This window comes from Muntiacus reevesi, chromosome 5 (genome assembly GCF_963930625.1).
Source record: "Muntiacus reevesi chromosome 5, mMunRee1.1, whole genome shotgun sequence".
Lineage (NCBI taxonomy): Eukaryota > Metazoa > Chordata > Mammalia > Artiodactyla > Cervidae > Muntiacus > Muntiacus reevesi.
The window spans coordinates 124,675,217-124,694,174 of NC_089253.1; the positions used below are offsets into that span (position 1 = coordinate 124,675,217).

The 18,958-nt window shown below is 50.8% G+C and overlaps 1 protein-coding gene across 2 annotated transcripts in view; it reads right to left on the reverse strand.

Annotated features, from left to right (window-relative positions):
- PPP1R12B (protein phosphatase 1 regulatory subunit 12B) overlaps positions 1 to 18,958 on the reverse strand; it is a 165,737-nt gene that overhangs the window by 56,367 nt on the left and 90,412 nt on the right. For both annotated transcript variants that reach the window (XM_065936358.1, XM_065936359.1), the window contains exons 14-15: positions 10,949 to 11,039; positions 312 to 515 (exon numbers count right to left, since the gene is read on the reverse strand). In XM_065936358.1, the coding sequence (XP_065792430.1) occupies positions 312 to 515; positions 10,949 to 11,039 (295 nt within the window). The remainder of the gene's footprint in view (positions 1 to 311; positions 516 to 10,948; positions 11,040 to 18,958) is intronic.

The following is an 18,958-nucleotide window of genomic DNA, read 5'->3' on the forward strand; positions in this document are numbered from 1 at the left end:
ATTAACCAAGCTTACGGTGGTGATCGTTTCCCAGAATGCACGCACACCGAGGCGTGCTGCAGCCTAACCTGTCCAGTATGCCTCAATAAAACTGGAGAAAAGCACGTTAGTTACACCCCAGGGGAAACCACGGATCACTTAAGGACTAATGTCTTCTGAATTCTTTCAGTTACACAGGCCCGCCAACCACAGATGGACGTAAACAGGCTTCCTGGGAGGTGTCCACTGCAGAGCAGCAAGCACTGACTCCCCGTGAGCAAGAGCCCCCCCGGCCGACCCCCCGACCCTGCTCTGACCCCGTGGGTGCTCACCTCTCCCTCTGGGCTCCGGACCCAGGGCTGATGGCTCTCCCCGGCGTCCTGGGCGGGGGCCGCCAGGGGCTCGAGCTTCTGGGGGCCACCCTCGAGTGCTCCGGGACCCCCGGGCTTCAGGCTGGGCTGCTCTTGAGCCTGACGCTCTACCCTCGACCGGCTGAACGTCCTTTCCGCTTCCTGAAGGTCCGTGAGGGTTACGCCCTGGGAAGACACCACACGGTCAGAGAGGCTGCACCCTAACCAGACACCTCGCCGTGAATGAGCAGGGAAGCTCCTCAAAGTATCCTCTAATGGTACCTAGTTCCAAACAGCTCCCAACAGGTGTGAGGCCGTCTGTAGCTAATATACGCTGAACACAAACACCCAGGTGTGCAGAGGCCCCGGGCCTGGGCCCAGGCGCACCGCAAACACAGCCCTCCAGCGTCGCCTGCTTGAGCTCCATGAACACTCCCTGCCACTTCCACACCCATGCACTCACGGCTCCTCGGGGCCCTCCCGACCTCAAAGAGCACGTGGGCACCAGCTGAGCCTCCCCTGCAGATCCCAGGAAAACCGGAGTTTGTGCACACAAAGCCAGGCTCAGCATGGTGAAAAGTCAGTCAGGCTAGGACAACCACCAAACCCCAAACCACACCCACACAGACACGCAGAGAGCCGACTCGAGGGGCCAGCCGGGACGGCGGAGCACGGAGACCCTGAGCAGAGCCCCCAGGGCTCCCAGGATGAGCACTGTGATGGGGGTGGCCAGCAAGGGTCTGCCACAGCTAAGGAGAGAGAAGGGGCCACCGCAAGATGGCAGGAGGGGCGGCCCACCCGCGGCAGAGTGACTAGCCAGAGATTAGGTTAGCGCCACGGTGGGACCCTCCCGCTAGCCCACTGCCTTCAGCACCTGGCCCCCCAGCAACACACATAGGATGGGAGGCCTCAGGCCCAGCAACCAGCCAGGCGGGGACACGCCCCCGCCCCCTCCCCAGCAGACAGGCTGTCTGATCAACCCTCGAGCCCACGGCGGCCCCTGCACAGCCAGCCCCACACACCAACACGCAGGCACTGGATGGGGATGCAGGGACCTGCCCCTGCGGACCCTGGGGCCCAGGTCCACCTACCAGTGGGCAGACTCCAGACCCAGACACGCCTGGAGCCCGGCCCTGTCCACAGCAGCCTGCGCTAGCCTCGAGACCAGCCTCACACACCAGTGGGTGCATATCAGTCCCAGGACAACCACCAGCCACTGTCTGCCACGGGCTGACCCGTCCACCCATCTGCAGGCTGGCCCAGTCCACCACCTGCCACGGGCTGACCCGGTCCACCACCTGCAGGCCGGCCCAGTCCACCACCTGCCACGGGCTGACCCGGTCCACCACCTGCAGGCCGGCCCGGTCCACCACCTGCCACGGGCTGACCCGGTCCACCACCTGCAGGCTGACCCAGTCCACCACCTGCCACGGGCTGACCTGGTCCACCACCTGCCACGGGCTGACCCGGTCCACCACCTGCAGGCCGGCCCGGTCCACCACCTGCAGGCCGGCCCAGTCCACCACCTGCCACGGGCTGACCCGGTCCACCACCTGCCACGGGCTGACCCGGTCCACCACCTGCAGGCCGGCCCAGTCCACCACCTGCAGGCCGGCCCAGTCCACCACCTGCCACGGGCTGACCCGGCCCACCACCTGCCACGGGCTGGCCCGGTCCACCACCTGCAGGCCGGCCCAGTCCACCACCTGCAGGCCGACCCAGTCCACCACCTGCCATGGGCTGACCCGGCCCACCACCTGCCACGGGCTGACCCGGTCCACCACCTGCCACGGGCTGACCCGGTCCACCACCTGCCACGGGCTGACCCGGCCCACCACCTGCCACAGGCTGACCCGGTCCACCACCTGCAGGCCGGCCCAGTCCACCACCTGCAGGCTGACCCAGTCCACCACCTGCCACGGGCTGACCCGGTCCACCACCTGCCATGGGCTGACCCGGTCCACCACCTGCAGGCTGACCCGGTCCACCACCTGCAGGCCGGCCCAGTCCACCACCTGCCACAGGCTGACCCGGTCCACCACCTGCAGGCCGGCCCAGTCCACCACCTGCAGGCTGACCCAGTCCACCACCTGCCACGGGCTGACCCGGTCCACCACCTGCCACGGGCTGACCCGGTCCACCACCTGCAGGCTGACCCAGTCCACCACCTGCAGGCCGGCCCAGTCCACCACCTGCCACAGGCTGACCCGGTCCACCACCTGCCACGGGCTGACCCGGTCCACCACCTGCCATGGGCTGACCCGGTCCACCACCTGCAGGCCGGCACCAGCCCCAGGATTTCCTGCACTGACTCCCTCACCAGTGAGCCACCAGCAGCCCCGGGGTCCCCCACAGCCCACACAGGGGGCACCCCTAGAGCATGGAGCTCTGCTGACCACAGTGGGGTGTACTGCTGGCATGCACAGACACTTCCTATAAAAGGCCACTTCTCCAAGATTGGGAAAACAGAACCAACCTGCTAGATACGCAGAAATAAAAACGGCAAGTTAGGCAAAGTGAGGCAACAGAACATGTTCTAAATGAAGGAACAAGATAAAACTCCAAAAACAACTAGGTGAAGCAGAAACAGGCAATCCACCTGAGAAAGAGATCAAGGCAATAACTGTAAAGATGATCAAAGAACTCAAAAAAGAGTGAGCAGGTTTTAACAAAGAGTCAGAAAATACAAAGAACGACCAGAGATGAAAACTACAATTAAAACGGAAATGCACTAGAAGGAATCAAAGGCTGACCAAGTGATACAGCGGAACAGACCAGTGAGGGAAAAGAGAGAGTGGAGATCACTACAGTGAACAGAACAAAGAGAAAGTACAGATAAATAAAGGAGGACAGGTTTAAGAGATCTCTAAGACAACATCAAATGCACTAACATTCACACTAGAGGAGTCCCAGAAGGAGAAAGAGAGAAAGGGGCCACAGGACACATTTGAAGACATAACAGCTGGAAACTTCCCCGACCTGGGGAGAGAAACAGACATCCAGGTCCAGGAAGCACTGAGTCCCAATCAAGAATAACCCAAAGAGGCCTATACCAAGACACCTCGGAATTAAAAATCGGCAAAAGTTAGAGACGAAGAGAGAACAGTAAAAGCACCAAGAGAAAAGCAATCAGCTATAAACAAGGGAACTCCCATAGCTATCAGCTGACTTTTCAGCAAAAACTGCAAGACAGAAGGAAATGGAACGATATATTTAAAGCAATGAAAAGGAAAGGCCTGCAATCAAGAAAATACCCTCCCCAGCGAGGCACTCATTTGGATTGGATGAAGAAAGCAAAAGTTTTATACACAAGCAAAAGCTAAGAGTTCAGCACCACAAAACCAGCTTTACAAGAAATGTTACAGGGATTTCTCTCAGCAAAAGAAAGGAAAAAGGTCACACCTAGAAACATGAGAATTACAAAAGGAAAATCTCGCTGGCAAAGACAGATACACAGTAAAGGAAGTGTCAGTAAGTCAACCGAGTACAAAGCTAGTGGGCTTCCCTGGTGCTCAGATGGTAAAGAGTCCACCTGCGATCTGGAGGACCTGGGTTTGATCCCTGCAGACAGGTTAAAAGACAAACTAGCAACATCAACTGTATCCACAGTAAGCAGTTAAGGGAAACACAAAATGAAAGGACATAAAATATGACGTCAAAAACTGTAATTTGGGAGGGGAAAGAATGAAAAATGCAGGGTTATTAAAATCTTTTTTGAAATTAAAGAGATCAGCAACTTGAAATAATCACATATATATGTATATATACTGCTATATGCAAACCTCAAGGTAATTACAAACCAGGAAACCACGATAGATGCCCACGCAAAACAGGGAAACAAGTCCACACAAAGCACGAAAGAGCCATCAGATCATAAGGGGCGAGAACAAAAGAGGAAACAGACAAAGGAACTACAGAAAGGATCTCAGAGCAGTAACAGAATGACAGCAAGCACATGCAAAGCAATAACGACTTTAAATGTAAATGGATTAGACGCTCCAGTCAAAAGAGAGAGTGGCTGAATACACACACACAAAACAAGGCCCACGTGTGTATATAATCTGCTGACAAGAGACACACTTCAGACCTAAAGAGACACAGACTGAAAGTGAGGGGAAAGAGAAAGGCACCTGATGCAAATGGAAATCAAACGAAACCCAGGAAACCATACTTATGTCAGAAAAATATACTTTAAAGACAAAAAGGGAAAGGACATATGATCAAGGGATGAATCCAAGAAGACACAACAGATATAAATATATATGCACCCAACATAGGAACACCTAAATGAGTAAGGAAAATAATAAAAGACATAAAGGGAGGAATCAACAGCAAGACAACAACAGGAGGGACTTTAGTCCCCACTTACGTTGACGGACAGTGACCCACATGGACATCACAACGGGACACTGACCAACACGCCACATCAGACCAGACGAACTTACTCCGTTCTAAAGCAGAATACACATTCTTCTCAAATGCATATTGTCCAGGATAGATTTGTACTACTTAACACAAGTCACAGTAAATTTAATAAAGCTGAAATCACATCAAGCATCTATTACAACCACAAGCCTATGAGACTAGAAATCAACTACGAAAAATAAAAAAGCCCTGCAAAACCCACAAACACACAGGGGCTAAACAATATGGTCCTGAGCAACCAACTGATCCCTGAAGAGATCGAAGTATACCTGGAGACAAATGAGATGAAAACACAACGTTCCAAGACCTTCGGGGTGCTGCAAAGACAGTTCTAAGAGGGATATTCGTAGCAATACAAGCCTACTTCAGGATACACAGAAAACCTCACACACCCTACCCTTAACCAAAGGAATCAGAAAAGGAAGACTGCACAAAATCCAAAGTTAGCAGACAGCAAGGAGATCAAACCAGTACATCCGAAAGGAAATCAACCCTGAATATTCATTGGAAGGACTGATGCTGAAGCTCCAAAACTATGGCTCCCTGATGCCAAGAGCCGACTCATTGGAAGAGACCCTGATGCTGGGAAAGACTGAAGGCAGAAGAGGGCAGCAGAGGATGGGACGCTTGGATGGCACCACTGACTCAGTGGGCACCTGGGCAAACTCCTGTAGGTGGTGGAGGACAGGGAAGTCCGCCCATGGGACTGCAAAAAGTTGGAGATGACTGAGCCACTGAACAACAACAACAAAGTCCGCAGAAGAATCGCAATGATTAGAGCGGAAATAAATGAGATCAAATAGGAACGAACAGTGATCAGATCAATGACATTAACCTGGTTCTTTGAAAAGATTAAAAAAAATCGACAAACCTTTAGCAAGGTTCATCCAGAAAGAGAGAGCCCAAGTCAATAGTCAGAAAAGAAGTTACAACTGACACTACAGAAACACAAAAGACAATATGAGGCGGCTGTGAACAGTTACACGCCAAGAAGAACCACCCAGAAAAATGGACACGTTTCTAGAAATGGCAATCTAAACCAGTGAGATAAAAATATGGACTGATCAATTAACAGTAATGAAACTGAATCAGTAATAATAATAAAAGCTCCCCACAAACAGAAGTCCAAGTCCAAACAGTTTTACAAGTGAATTCTGCAAAACATTTAGAGAAGAGATAACACCTATCCTTCTGAAATGCTTCCAAAACACTGAAGAGTAAGGAATGCTTCTGAACTCATTCTCTGAGGCCAGTATCACCTCAACACCAAAACCAGACAGATATAACACAAAAAAAGAAAATTATAGGCTGAAATCCCTGATGAACATAGATGTAAAAACTGTCAATTAAATATGAGCAAACTAAATCCGGTAAGCATTAAAAAGATCAAACACCATGACCTCTCTTCACGGACCACAGCTGGCTGTGGCGAAGGGGCTTGTGCAATTCAATGACGCTACGAGCCACGCCCTGCAAGGCCACGCAAGACAAGCAGGTCCCAGCGGAGCGTTCTGACAACACACGGTCCCCTGGAGAAGGCAATGGCAGTCCACTCCAGCACTCCTGCTGGAGAAGCCAGGGACAGTACGAAAAGGCAAGAAACCATGATTCTGGAAGATGCGCCCGCAGGTCGAGGAGCCCGCAGTGCTGCTGGGCAGGAGCAGAGGGCACCCCCACAGCTCCGGGGAGAATGAAGGCACCGGGCCGCTTGCGATCACGCAGTGGGGGTGATGAACAGACTCACGGGCCAGGCCCGAGGGGGGCCTGAGGGGCTGCAGACGGAGGCCCGCCAGACTGTGTGGGAAGCAGCGACCAAAACCCACCCAGAGAGGAGAAACACAAGGGGGCAACGTGGCGGTCTGAGGCGGCTCACAGGCGTCTGAGGAGAGAGGAGAAAAGCAAGGGAGAAGGGAAAGGAGCCCCAGCTGCGTGCAGAGCCCCAGAGAACTGCAGGGAGAGGCAAGACAGACTTCTTAAATGAACAGTGCAAAGAGACAGAAGGAAACAATCAGGTGGGAAAGACTAGAGACCTCTTCACAACAGCTGGAGATAGCACAGAAGCATTTCACACAAGGACAGGCACAGTAAAGGACAGAAATGGAAGGCCCTGAGAGAAGAAGCAGAGATTAAGAAGTGGCAAGAAGTGACACAGAAAAACTACACAAGAAAGGTCTCAACGACCCAGATAACCACGACGGTGTGGTCACTCGCCTAGAGCCAGACATCCTGGAGCATGAAGTCAAGTGGGTCTCAGGAAGCATCACTATGAGCAAAGCTAGTGGAGGTGATGGAACTCCAGCAGAGCTCTTTCAAATCCTAGAAGACGATGCTGTGAAAGTGCTGCACTCAACATGCCAGCAAATGTGGAAAACTCAGCAGTGGCCACAGGTCTGGACAAGGTCAGCTTGCATTCCAATCCCAAAGAAATGCAATGCCAAAGAATGTTCAAACTACCACACAATTGCACTCATTTCACATGCTAGCAAGATAATGCTCAAAATCCTTCAAGTTAGGCTTCAACAGTACGTGAACAGAGAATTTCCAGACGTACAAGTTGGGTTTAGAAAAGGCAGAGGAACCAGAGATCAAATTGCCAGCATCCACTGGATCACAGAGAAAAAGCAAGGGAATTTCAGAAAAACATCTACTTCTGCTTCATTGAGTACACCAAAACCTTTGACTGTGTGGATCACGACAAACTGTGGAAAATTCTTCAAGAGATGAGAGTTCCAGACCACCTTACCTGACTCCTGAGAAATCCATATACAGGTCAAGAAGCAACAGAACTAGAGATGGAACAACTAACTGCCTGGTTCCAAACTGGGAAAGGAGTACATCAACACTGTATACTGTCACCCTGCTTATTTAACTTATATGCTGAGTACATCACGTGAAACGCTAGGCTAGATGAATCACAAGCTGGAATGAAGACTGCTGGGAGAAGTATCAGAAACCTCAGAGATGCAGATGACACCATTTTAATGGTGGAAAGTGAGGAGCAACCAAAGAGCCTCTTGATGAAGGTGGAAGAAGAGACTGAAAAGCTGGCTTAAAACTCAGCATTCAATAAACTAAGATCCTGGCATCTGCTTCCATCATTTCATGGCAATAGAGGGGAAAAGGCGGAAACAGTGTCAGATTCTATTTTCTGGGCTCCAAAATCACTGCAGAGTGCTGTGACTGCAGCCAAGAAATTCAAAGACGCTTGCTCCTTGGAAGGAAAGTTATGACAAACCTAGTCAGTGTATTCAAAAAGCAGAGATACTGGTTTGCTGACAAAGGTCCACAGTCAAAGCTACGGTTTCTCCAGTAGTCATGAGAGAGCTGGACTATGAAGAAGGCTGAGCGCCAAAGAACTGATGCTTTCGAACTGAGGTGCTGGAGAAGACTCTTGAGAGACCCCTGGACTGCAAGGAGATCCAACCAGTCCATCCTAAAGGAAATGAGATGGTTAGATAAAATCACCGACTCAATGAACATGAATTTGAGCAAACTCGAGAGACAGGGCAGGACAGAGGAGTCAGGCAGTGCTGCAGTCCATGGGATCACAAAGATCTGGACTTACAGACTGAATAACAACAGCTAATAATACTATGATCAAGCGGCACTTATCCTGGGCATGTAAGGAAGACTTGGTATCTACATATCAATGCAATAGACACAACATTAACACACTGAAGAATAAAAGCGATATGATCATCTCTGCAGAAGCACAAAAAGCTTTCAACAAAATCCAACATCCATTTATGATATAAAAAAAATTCTTCAGAGAGTGGGGATAGAGAAAATATACCTCAACATAATAAAAGCTACACAGGAGAAGCCTCGAGCGAACACCGTACTCAACAGTACAGTTCTGAAAGCATTTCATCTACGATCAGGAACAAGACAAGGATGCCCACTCTTGCCACTTCTATTCAACACCATGTTGGAAGTCCTAGCTATAGGAGTCAGACAAGAAAAATAAAAGGAATCCACACTGGAAAAGAGTAAGTAAAGCTGTTGGTATGTGTAGATAACGTGATCCTATACATGGAAAATCTTAACGATGCCACCTAAAAGCCAGCAGAGCTCATGAATTCGGTAAAGGCACAGGAGAACCAAGACAGAGACACGGAGAAGGCAAGTTTCTTGCCTGGAGAACCCCAGGGACGGGAGAGCCTGGCGGGCTGCCGTCCACGGGCTTGCAGAGTCGGACAGGACTGAGCGACGAAACAGGACAGAGACACACGGGCCAGCCTGTTCTACTTCTGGGTCTTTATCTGAAAGGTGCAAAAGCAGGGACTGAAGAGTTACGTGCACGTCCATGCTCACAGCAACCCCGTCCACGGCAGCCAAACGGCGGGAGCAACCCAAGTGTCCATCAAGGGTGACGCGGGAACAGGGCGCGCTGTGGACACAATGGAACCCTGCTCAGCCTCACGCGGGAAGGCGGTTCTGACGTGAGCTATGACGTGAGCTACGTCAGGGACACACCGTGAGTGAGACAAGCTGTCACCAAAGGACAGAAGCCGTGACTCCACTCACACGGGTCACCAGAGCCAAGATCACAGACAGACGGCGCAGAACGGGGGGTGCCGGCAGCTGGGGGAAGAAGGCAGTGTTCGGGGGGTTGAGAGGTTCAGTTTGGAAGAGGAAAGCTATTCTGGGATGGCTGGCTGCAAAAAAAAAATGTGAATGTCTTTACTGCCAATGAACTTAAATATGGCTAAAATATTAAGCTGCACCTTACATATGTACTTCCACAATAAACCCAGACAGACAAACGACGGCCAGTCTGGTCCTCGTGGGGTTGCATCCTCTGGGGAAAGGGGCCGCCGTCGAGCATGGGCAGTCGCAGCTGTGACAACGCCGGCTCCGGAGGGCGCTGCCTGGCCTCGGGGGCTGCGCCAGTCCTCAGCCTTCCTGCTCTGCATCTCTGGCATCTGAAACTGAGGGGCTTCCCCGCCCCCTGGAAACGGCCTTCTCACCTCTCTGGACCACCGCCTCCTGACCCCTCACCCTCTGCCGGCCCGGCTCACCCTCCTCTGCCTCCCTGACGCCCAACCACAGCCCCTGTCCATGTCGCTGCCACACGCCCACGGCCCAGCTCAGCCAAGGGGCAGCTGCCCACGCGCCTCCAGAGCTCTGAGACGTCCCACCAGGTCTCAGCGACCTTTGCGAGATATTCCTCACCGCAACGCCTCCCTTAAGGCTCTTTCCTTTTGTAACATCACTAGTGAAACACAAGCCACACACCGTAAAACCCACGCGAGCAGGCGGCACATGACTGTCTCTGAGCACCCGCACCCAGTGTCAGGGACGCCCCACACCCTCAGGGTCGCGTCTCGTCCCATCTCTCCAGCCTTTGGCAAACAGTCATCTACTTCCTTTTCTCTGCCAGTTCTGGACACTTTCATACAAATGCAATCATGCCCCGTTTCTTTCACCCAGCATAACTTTTTTTAAGGTTCATCCACATTGTGGTATTTGCATGTTTTAGGACTTCATTTCTTTTTATTGCCAAACAATATTCCTTGACTATGGAACGTTTTGTTTATCCATTCATTAATCAACAGAAACTTGTGTGGTTTTTCAAGTTTTGCTAACTGCTTAACTTGTTTAGTCTGTGCAACAGCCCAGCTTGGGCCCACCACCCACACCTGCTGGGGGCCGCTGGGCGCCCCAGCTCCCCAGCGCTGACCGTGCTGCTCCTAGGGTCCAGGGCTCAGCCCTGCGGCCAACGTGCACGCTCCACACGGAAGGCTGGTCTACGCAGCAAGCAAACTCGAGCCAGGGGAGACACTGAAGGCGGGTTTCCGGCCCCGAGAATAACGCTGCTGTGAGCACCTCTGTAGGAGCTCCTCTGTGGACGCCTGCCTCTCTCTGGAGGGCGCGCCCAGGAGCAGCACGCGGGCCCCATGCTAACTGGTGAGCACTGAGCTTCTCCTGCAGGAATGAAACGGGGGCCTTAGCACAGTGAAGTGATCAGGCTTAGGGAGGAAAGAGGAGAGACCTGCTCTGCGTCTTGAAGAACAGAAGCGAGAACAGGTATGCGTAGCTATGACTTCATCTGATTCTGTGCAGTGTGAGATTTAACACGAAAGCTTTTGCTGCCGTGGCTCAAGAAGGCACTCGGTTTATCGTTTTTTAACCGTACTTCCAGTGAGATGGCAGACAGACCGAACGATTTAAAGCATGGAGGCCACACTCACTTGGGTAGACCTTCGAGTCTGCCGAGCCTGTCTGGAGCGCGCCTTCCGTAAGGACTCTGCTTCCTCGTCCCGGACGGGAGTCAGATACGACCTGTGGGGAGAAGAGGTACACGGGGGTGAGGCCCTGGCGCACGCAGGGGCTCCCCACGAGGGCAGGCCGCACGCGCCAAGCGGGGCCGGGCTCCACCAGTGTCTACAGCAACGGTTCTCAGACCGTTCACATCTCACATTTCAAAAAGTAGTGAAGATCCCCAAACAGCGTGTGTTTATATGGGGTATATCTACTAATATTTACCTTATTAAACATTAAAATCGAGACATTAAACACGCATTTGTGAATTTATTAGAAAATGACAGCTATATTACATGCTATTATCAATAATTTATCTTTTATGAAAACAACTACATGTTCTAAAACAAAAACATTTACTAAGAATAGAATTACATGCTTGTAAATTTCTTTAATGTTGCCTTAATACAAGATAGCTGGATTTTCATACACATTTCTGCATTCGATAGGTGTAGTATGTTGCTTTAGCTAAAATATACAAAAATATCCGGTCCTGCAGAGATATGTAGTTGGAAAAGCAAGGAGTCTTACAGCAGCTTTTTCAGGTAACTGTGGACAGTCCTCTCTAATCATTCGGTCACACATCACTGACACAAGTGGTGATTCCTAAAGGTCAGCGGCCACATGGAACCTGAAGCCATCAGCAGAGCTCTCACGCCCTGTTACGCTGAAACCCAGTCATCTGTCTTGTACCTGGGATGAAACGCCTTACTCAGGCGTGGCTCTGGGGAGATACTGGTGCAGCCCTCCCAGATGAGAACACATTTCATCACGCAATAGCAACCTTAAAAATCACATTCTTTAACACACTCTCCTTGACATCAGTCTTGGCAATGACGTTCTGACACCAAACGCAAAACGAACACACGGGACTTCATCAAGCTTCCTGCTTCTGCACAGCAGAGGACACCAGCGTCTGGACAAAAAGGCCAGTAAACGGGAGGAGATGCTCACAAGTCATGGAGCTGATATGGGGCTAACAGCCAGACCGAAGAACCCACACAACTCACCAGAAAACAAAAGCTCCGATTAAAAAACAGGCAAAGAATCTGAACAGACTTTTCCCACGAAGATGGACAACAGGCGCGTGAAAAGACGCTCACACCACTAATCACCAGGGAAATGCCAGCCACAGGCACAGTGAGGGGTGACCTCACACCTGTCAGGACGGTGCCAGACAAGGAGCAACCAGTGCTGGCGAGGACGTGGAGACGGTGTCCTCACACATCGCTGCGGGGTGTGAGCTGCGGCCGCCGCTGTGGCAGACAGCAGAACCAGGACTACCGTATGTGACCCAGCGAGTCCACTGCTGGGTATTTATCTGAAGGAAACCAAATCACCACCTCGATCTGTGCTAAATCTGTACGCACGTGCGCTAGTCACAAGTGCCAAGACAGGAAACCAAGTGCCTATCAATAGGCGAATGGACGAAGAAAGCGTGGCAGGCGTGTATGCGCGTGCACACACACACAGCAGGCTGCTGCTGAGTCACAAGAGGAGGGAATCGTGCCATCTGCAGCAACACGGATGGGCCTTGAGGGCCCATGCTGAGTGAAGCAAGTCAGACAAAGACAAATATGCTGTGATCTTAGCTGCATGTGGAATCTAAAGGCGGAGCTCACAGGTACGGAGGACAGACTGGGGCTGCTAGGGGTGGGGGTGGGCAGAGTGGCGAGGAGCTCAGAAGCGCAAACCTCGAGCTGCAGGAGCAGCCAGTCCCGGGACGGGACTCCACACGCGGCGACACTGACCAGTGTGCGTGGCGCATCCGCGACGTGCTCAGAGAGCAGAGCTCAAAAGCGCTCACCCCAAGGGAGAAAACAGAGCCACGCGTGGGGACAGACGGTGACGCAGATTTATTGTGGGAATCGCTCTGTGACATACTAATCAAATCATTATGCTGTACGCCAAGAAGAGAATGTTTTATTTCATCCATTATATCAATAAAAAACAGTAAAATTTTAAAAACTTCACATTTTCAAATACTATCTTTGGTCTCAGAACAGTCTTTGCGCATTGGGAAGCAGTGAATACTGTCACCACAGTGACAGGTACAAGTCTTCCAAAATTCTAACTTCTGCCTTAAATGTTATAATTTGCAACCAACACTCAAAATGAGCTCACTTTGCTTGTTTTCAAGAAATTGTTGGCCACGCACCTCCGTCTGAACGGCGGGTCTGAGCATCCACTTCCCAGGGGGAAGCGGTGTTGGCTCGGGAGAGGCGGCCAGCCCCACCTCCTCTCCAGCCGTAGGTCGGCGCCCCCAGGACTCCCACCGCCCTCCGATCATGACGACGCTCTTCCCGGCCTTTCTGTTGTCTCTCTGGGCTGCATGCTGGGCGCTTCCTGCTGTCCAGTCTGTTTAGTTCACAAGCCCTCTCTTCAGCTGCTCTTCTACAAGTGATTTCTTAAATTTGTTACTTTAGTTTTCAATTCTAGAATTTACATTTTCCTAAACAGAGAGCAGTTCTCTATTGAAATTCTCTATCTTGTCTTCTATTTTCTCGAACATGTTAGCCATAATTTACTATGATTACTTTGAAACCCAGGTCTGATACCATCAATATCTGAGTCTGTTCCTAGTGTCTGCATTTTCTCTTAGTCTTTCGTAAATTAGTCCTCTTACTCAGCACGTATGGCGATTTTTGAATTAATGCCAGAATCTTTACTGAAAGAAAATCGTAACGGCTTGCAGCTCTGAAAAGCACTGCCGGAGGGGCCCTATTGCCTGGCAGTCAGCTGAGGAAGCGGTCCCCTGACTTTCGCGCAGCAGCCTCACCTGGAAGGCTGTGGCTACGAACCGCACGGGGCTGCCCGCTCCACAGCACGCACGCAGCAGGTCTGGAGGGCATCCGAGAAGCTCCTGCCTAGTTCTCGGGTGACCTGGTGGAGACCACACTGTGAGGAACAGGGGGCTGAGGCAAACCCTCTTAACCCACCTTGAGACTGAGCAGCTCACAGCTGGGCTTCAGTCTCCGCAAAGCTGGCCTGGGCAGCTTGGCGGCTGGAAGGGGGGCCCTTGGCGGTCCCAGTGGAAGTCTAGGGGTCCCTGGGGCCCTGGTTCTGAACTCCGGCTTCTGTCCCCTCGGCGTGAGGAGCCTTGGAGCCAGCGCCTCGGGGACATCACAGCCCAGGGCAGGGTTCACCTCCTGCGACTCCTTCCAGGACCGGGACACGTCCAGCGCTCACTTCCTCACCATCTCTCCAACGCCTTCGAAGGCTTCTCTCCCTTTTCTTTATCCAGCTTCTCTCCTCACACATCACCCCTACCTGCAAACACAGGGAGCGCCCGATGACCCCTAACTCTTGAGCGTCGTCTCCTCTCTGCACCCTAGACAGAGTCCACGGTTGAAGGTGCACGCTTCCCACTGGCACACCTCACCACCTGTTCCAGTGACGTATCGAACAAGAGAAACACAGCTGGTAAAAACGGCTGGGGAGCCATCAAGGGCCTTGCACCTCACTTGGAGTCTGAAGTGCTTGAAATCACACACGGTCTTCCCAGAAACAACCAGAAAACAGACCAACATGTGAAAACAAAACAAACTGAATCCCACCACAGGAAGACAAGCCCATTTTAATTCAACTACACAGATGTTTAAATCTATGTATGTATAGTCAATACCTGTATACTATAGTCTATTTTTAATTGGTATTATGTCTATTACTTTGCAATTGTGTCAATATATGAGATTTCTGCTAAGTTGTAAAGGAAAAAAAACTATAAAAACAAACCCCAGAAAACCCTAGTACTTGATTTTAAGAGTTTCTGAGGAGGGAAGGAACATCCTCATTCACTTCTGTCCACCCAGATGCGGGTTCCAGACCCACATAGGTGAGCGCCTCAACGCCTGGTCTCCCGGGGGACACGTCGTGTTCTCGGCAGCACCTGAGTCCTGAAGGTTCTAACCCCAGATCGGGGAGCACACCTCAGCCCTGGAGCCGCTCCTGGCCACCGTGTTCTGCAAATAAAGTTTTACCAACGACAGCAGCAGGGTTTAGTATTTGTGACTGAAACAAAATGGCTTGCAAAGACCAAGACATTCATCACCTGGCCTTCACAGAGACGACCCGCCGCGCCTGTGCCAGGGCACACCCGGGCGTGCACGCGCCTGCGGGCTCAGCTCTGCAGACGGGCCTCAGCCCACAGCACACTGCAGCCGCAGCTCAGCCGAAGCCGTGGCTTTACATCTGCGCCTGCTCCGCCTCCAGATAAAAACCAGGCTAACGTCTGCCATGCAGGGACGGAGGAAGGAGATTTGATGCCAGATCATCTAATTACCATACCTGCCTACTGCATTTCCTGGAAGGCAAGAAACATTCTGCTTTGTCTGAGGTTACATGGTCAGCAGAATTCAAATACTTTGAATTAAGCAAAATATTTGTTACAGTGCCCCTTCACATACAACACATGCACTAATTCTGTCTTAGAAAGCGGTGAAAATCATCAGCGGACATCAAGAAAGTCATAACAGTAACAAAGGACCTAAAATACCTTCCGGCAAGTTCAGTGTGGAGACAAGGACCCTAACGTGGAATCAGACCGCTGGGCCTCGAACCCTGGCCCCTGAGCATCTGTGCTAGACGACCCCGGACAAGGTGTCTGAGCGCTCAGCCCGAGGTGCTCACGCAATGAGGACGCTCCCGGCGGCCACGGACTCTTCGCCCAGCACCAGGGCCGCTGCGGGGACCAGGGCAGGTGCCAGGGCGGGCCGGCTGCTGCCTCTCCAACCCACGTCAGCAGCTCAGCAGTCATTTGGAAAACAAAGAAAGACTCTAAAATATCCATCCCACCTAGTCTATTAAGGAGTGCTCCTTAATTAGTTTCCCTGAAAATGGATAATTCATTTGGAAGAGGTCATAATGCCCTTGAAAATACTTTCCGCACAGGCTCCAGGGCTCTCTAAGTAAAATAAAGGTCCATGAAGCAGAATGAACAGCAGGGGCCAAGGGGCTTTCCCGGGAGCGCACGAGGCTGTGTTTGCTAGTGATGAGAATCGGCTCATGCCCAGAATCCACCCGTGGAACACTGGTTTCTGGAACAGCTTTGGGGAATCCTACATCTGAACTCTGCTCTGAGGAGAGAAGGGCACCTATGGTTAATTTCAAACCGGGAAGGAAGCACGATCAGCATCTGCCTGTAGCGCTCGCTCCATTAAAAGCACCGCAGCCATGAACGCCAAAGCCACTTCACGTGACAGGGATGTCGTCATGCAGGCCACTCCACAGTCAGTTCCCGGTCAGCAGAGGCGTCACGGGCACCAAAGAGGGGAGACTGCAGGACGGGGGGCGGCAAGGCTGCTCCAACTCACGCGCCCAGGCTGTACCTACCAGCTGGCCTGGCCCACTCTCAACATCCGTCCCCGACTGCAAGACAGACCAGGTCAAACGTAGAATTACCACTGCTTTTTCTCTCTTAATCATCAAGAAAGAAAATCCAAGAAAGCCAACACACAAAATATTTATGGAAATAAGTCAGATCTCCAACAATAGGGAGAATGTTTAAGTAAATTACAGAACATTCACATACTATAAGACAAACTGAACTATATATGTGTGTAAACCTGTAAAATATTAGTATCTAAACTATGTAAAGACCTTGTACCAAATTTTTTTAAAAAAACCAAATTCCAACAGGAAAAAAATCAGCAAAGCATACAATAAAGGAATTTACAAAAGAGGAAACTCCAAAAGCCTTATCAATGTAAGAGAAGATGTTCACGTTCACTTGTAATCATGAAATACAGATAAACACAAAGGGAAACCACTTCATCTTCCTTGGATTTGTAAAAACAAACCATCCGACATCATCAAGCGCACGCGGCTGGTGAGAACACGCAGGAGCAGGCAGGGTAACCTCTCCAGAAGCTGCGCCCCACTCCTGACAGCGGGGCCTCCTCGGGGAACACACACCCTGGACACAGCCCTGCCTGCGCGTGAGGGGTCAGGAGCGAGCATGCACACAGCGGCAGCAGGCCTGGGAGGTGTGGTGGAAGTGCCCGGATGTCCACCAGCAGGAGATACACCTAACCAAACTGCGCTGTAGTCACACAATGGCCTAAATGAGTACTGAAAATGGACAGACAGTCCTGCCAAGTGAAAACAGCAGGCTTCAGAACGCTACATAGTTCAGTTAGTTCAGTTGCTCAGTCGTGTCTGACTCTTTGCGACCCCATGAATCACAGCATGCCAGGCCTCCCTGTCCATCACAAATTCCCAGAGTTTACTCAAACTCATGTTTATTGAGTCGGTGATGCCATCCAGCCATCTCATCCTCTGTTGTCCCCTTCTCCTCCTGCCCCCAATCCCTCCCAGCATCAGGGTCTTTTCCAATGAGTCAACTCTTTGCCTGAGGTGGCCAAAGTACTGGAATTTCAGCTTCAGCATCAGTCCTTCCAATGAACACCCAGGACCGATCTCCTTTAGGATGGACTGGTTGGATCTCCTTGCAGTCCAAGGGACTCTCAAGAGTCTTCTCCAACACCACAGTTCAGAAGCATCAATTTTTCGGCACTCAGCTTTCTTCACAGTCCAACTCTCACATCCATACATGACCACTGGAAAAACCATAGCCTTGACCAGATGGACCTTTGTTGGCAAAGTAATGTCTCTACTTTTTAATATGCTATCTAGGTTGGTCATAACTTTCCTTCCAAGGAGTAAGTGTCTTTTAATTTCATGGCTGCAGTCACCATCTGCAGTGATTTTGGAGCCCAAAAAATAAAGTCTGACACTGTTTCCACTGTCTCTCCATCTATTTCCCATGAGGTGATGGGAATGTTGAGCTTTAAGCCAACTTTTTCACTCTTCTCTTTCACTTTCATCCAGAGGCTTTTTAGTTCCTCTTCACTCTCTGTCATAAGGGTGGTGTCATCTGCATATCTGAGGTTATTGATATTTCTCCCGGGAATCTTGATTCCAGCTTGTGCTTCTTCCAGCCCAGCGTTTCTCATGATGTACTCTGCATATAAGTTAAATATACAGGGTGACAAAATATAGCCTTGACATACTCCTTTTCCTATTTGGAACCAGTCTCTTGTTCCATGTCCAGTTCTAACTGTTACTTCCTGACCTGCATACAGGTTTCTCAAGAGGCAGGTCAGGTGGTCTGGTATTCCCATTTCCTTCAGAATTTTCCACAGTTTATTGTGATCCACACAGTCAAAGGCTTTGGCATAGTCAATAAAGCAGAAATAGATGTTTTTCTGGAACTCTCTTGCTTTTTTGATGATCCAGCAGATGTTGGCAATTTGATCTCTGATTCCTCTGCCTTTTCTAAAACCAGCTTGAACATATGGAAGTTCTCAGTTCACGTATTGCTGAAGCCTGGCTTGGAGAATCTTGAGCATTACTTTACTAGCATGTGAGATGAGTGCAACTGTGCGGTAGTTTGAGCAGTCTTTGTCATTGCCTTTCTTTGGGATTGGAATGAAAACTGACCTTTCCAGTCCTGTGGCCACTACTGAGTATTCCAGATTTGTGGCATATTGAGTGCAACACTTTCACAGCATCATCTTTCAGGATTTGAAATAGCTCAACTGGAATTCCATCACCTCCACTAGCTTTGTTCATAGTGATGCTTTCTAAGGCCCACTTGACCTCAGATTCCAGGATGTCTGGCTCTAGGTGAGTGATCACACCATTGCGATTATCTGGGTCGTGAAGATTTTTTTTGTATAGAGGACGACGCAATTCACACACACAGCAAAAACTTGTAAAAGGATGGCATGTGTGTACTCACATGAAGTAATGACACACAAAACCTGAAAATGGTGACTGCCGAATTCAGAACGGTGGCCCCCTCTAGGGAGGGTTCAGGGAGATGAGACTGAGGGGACACAGGGGTGTGAGCTAGATTTCAGTAATTTATTTAAAAAATTGAAGCCAATATGGCAAGACGCAGGCCCCAACAGGGCCAAAAAACTGGCAAGCTGGATGTT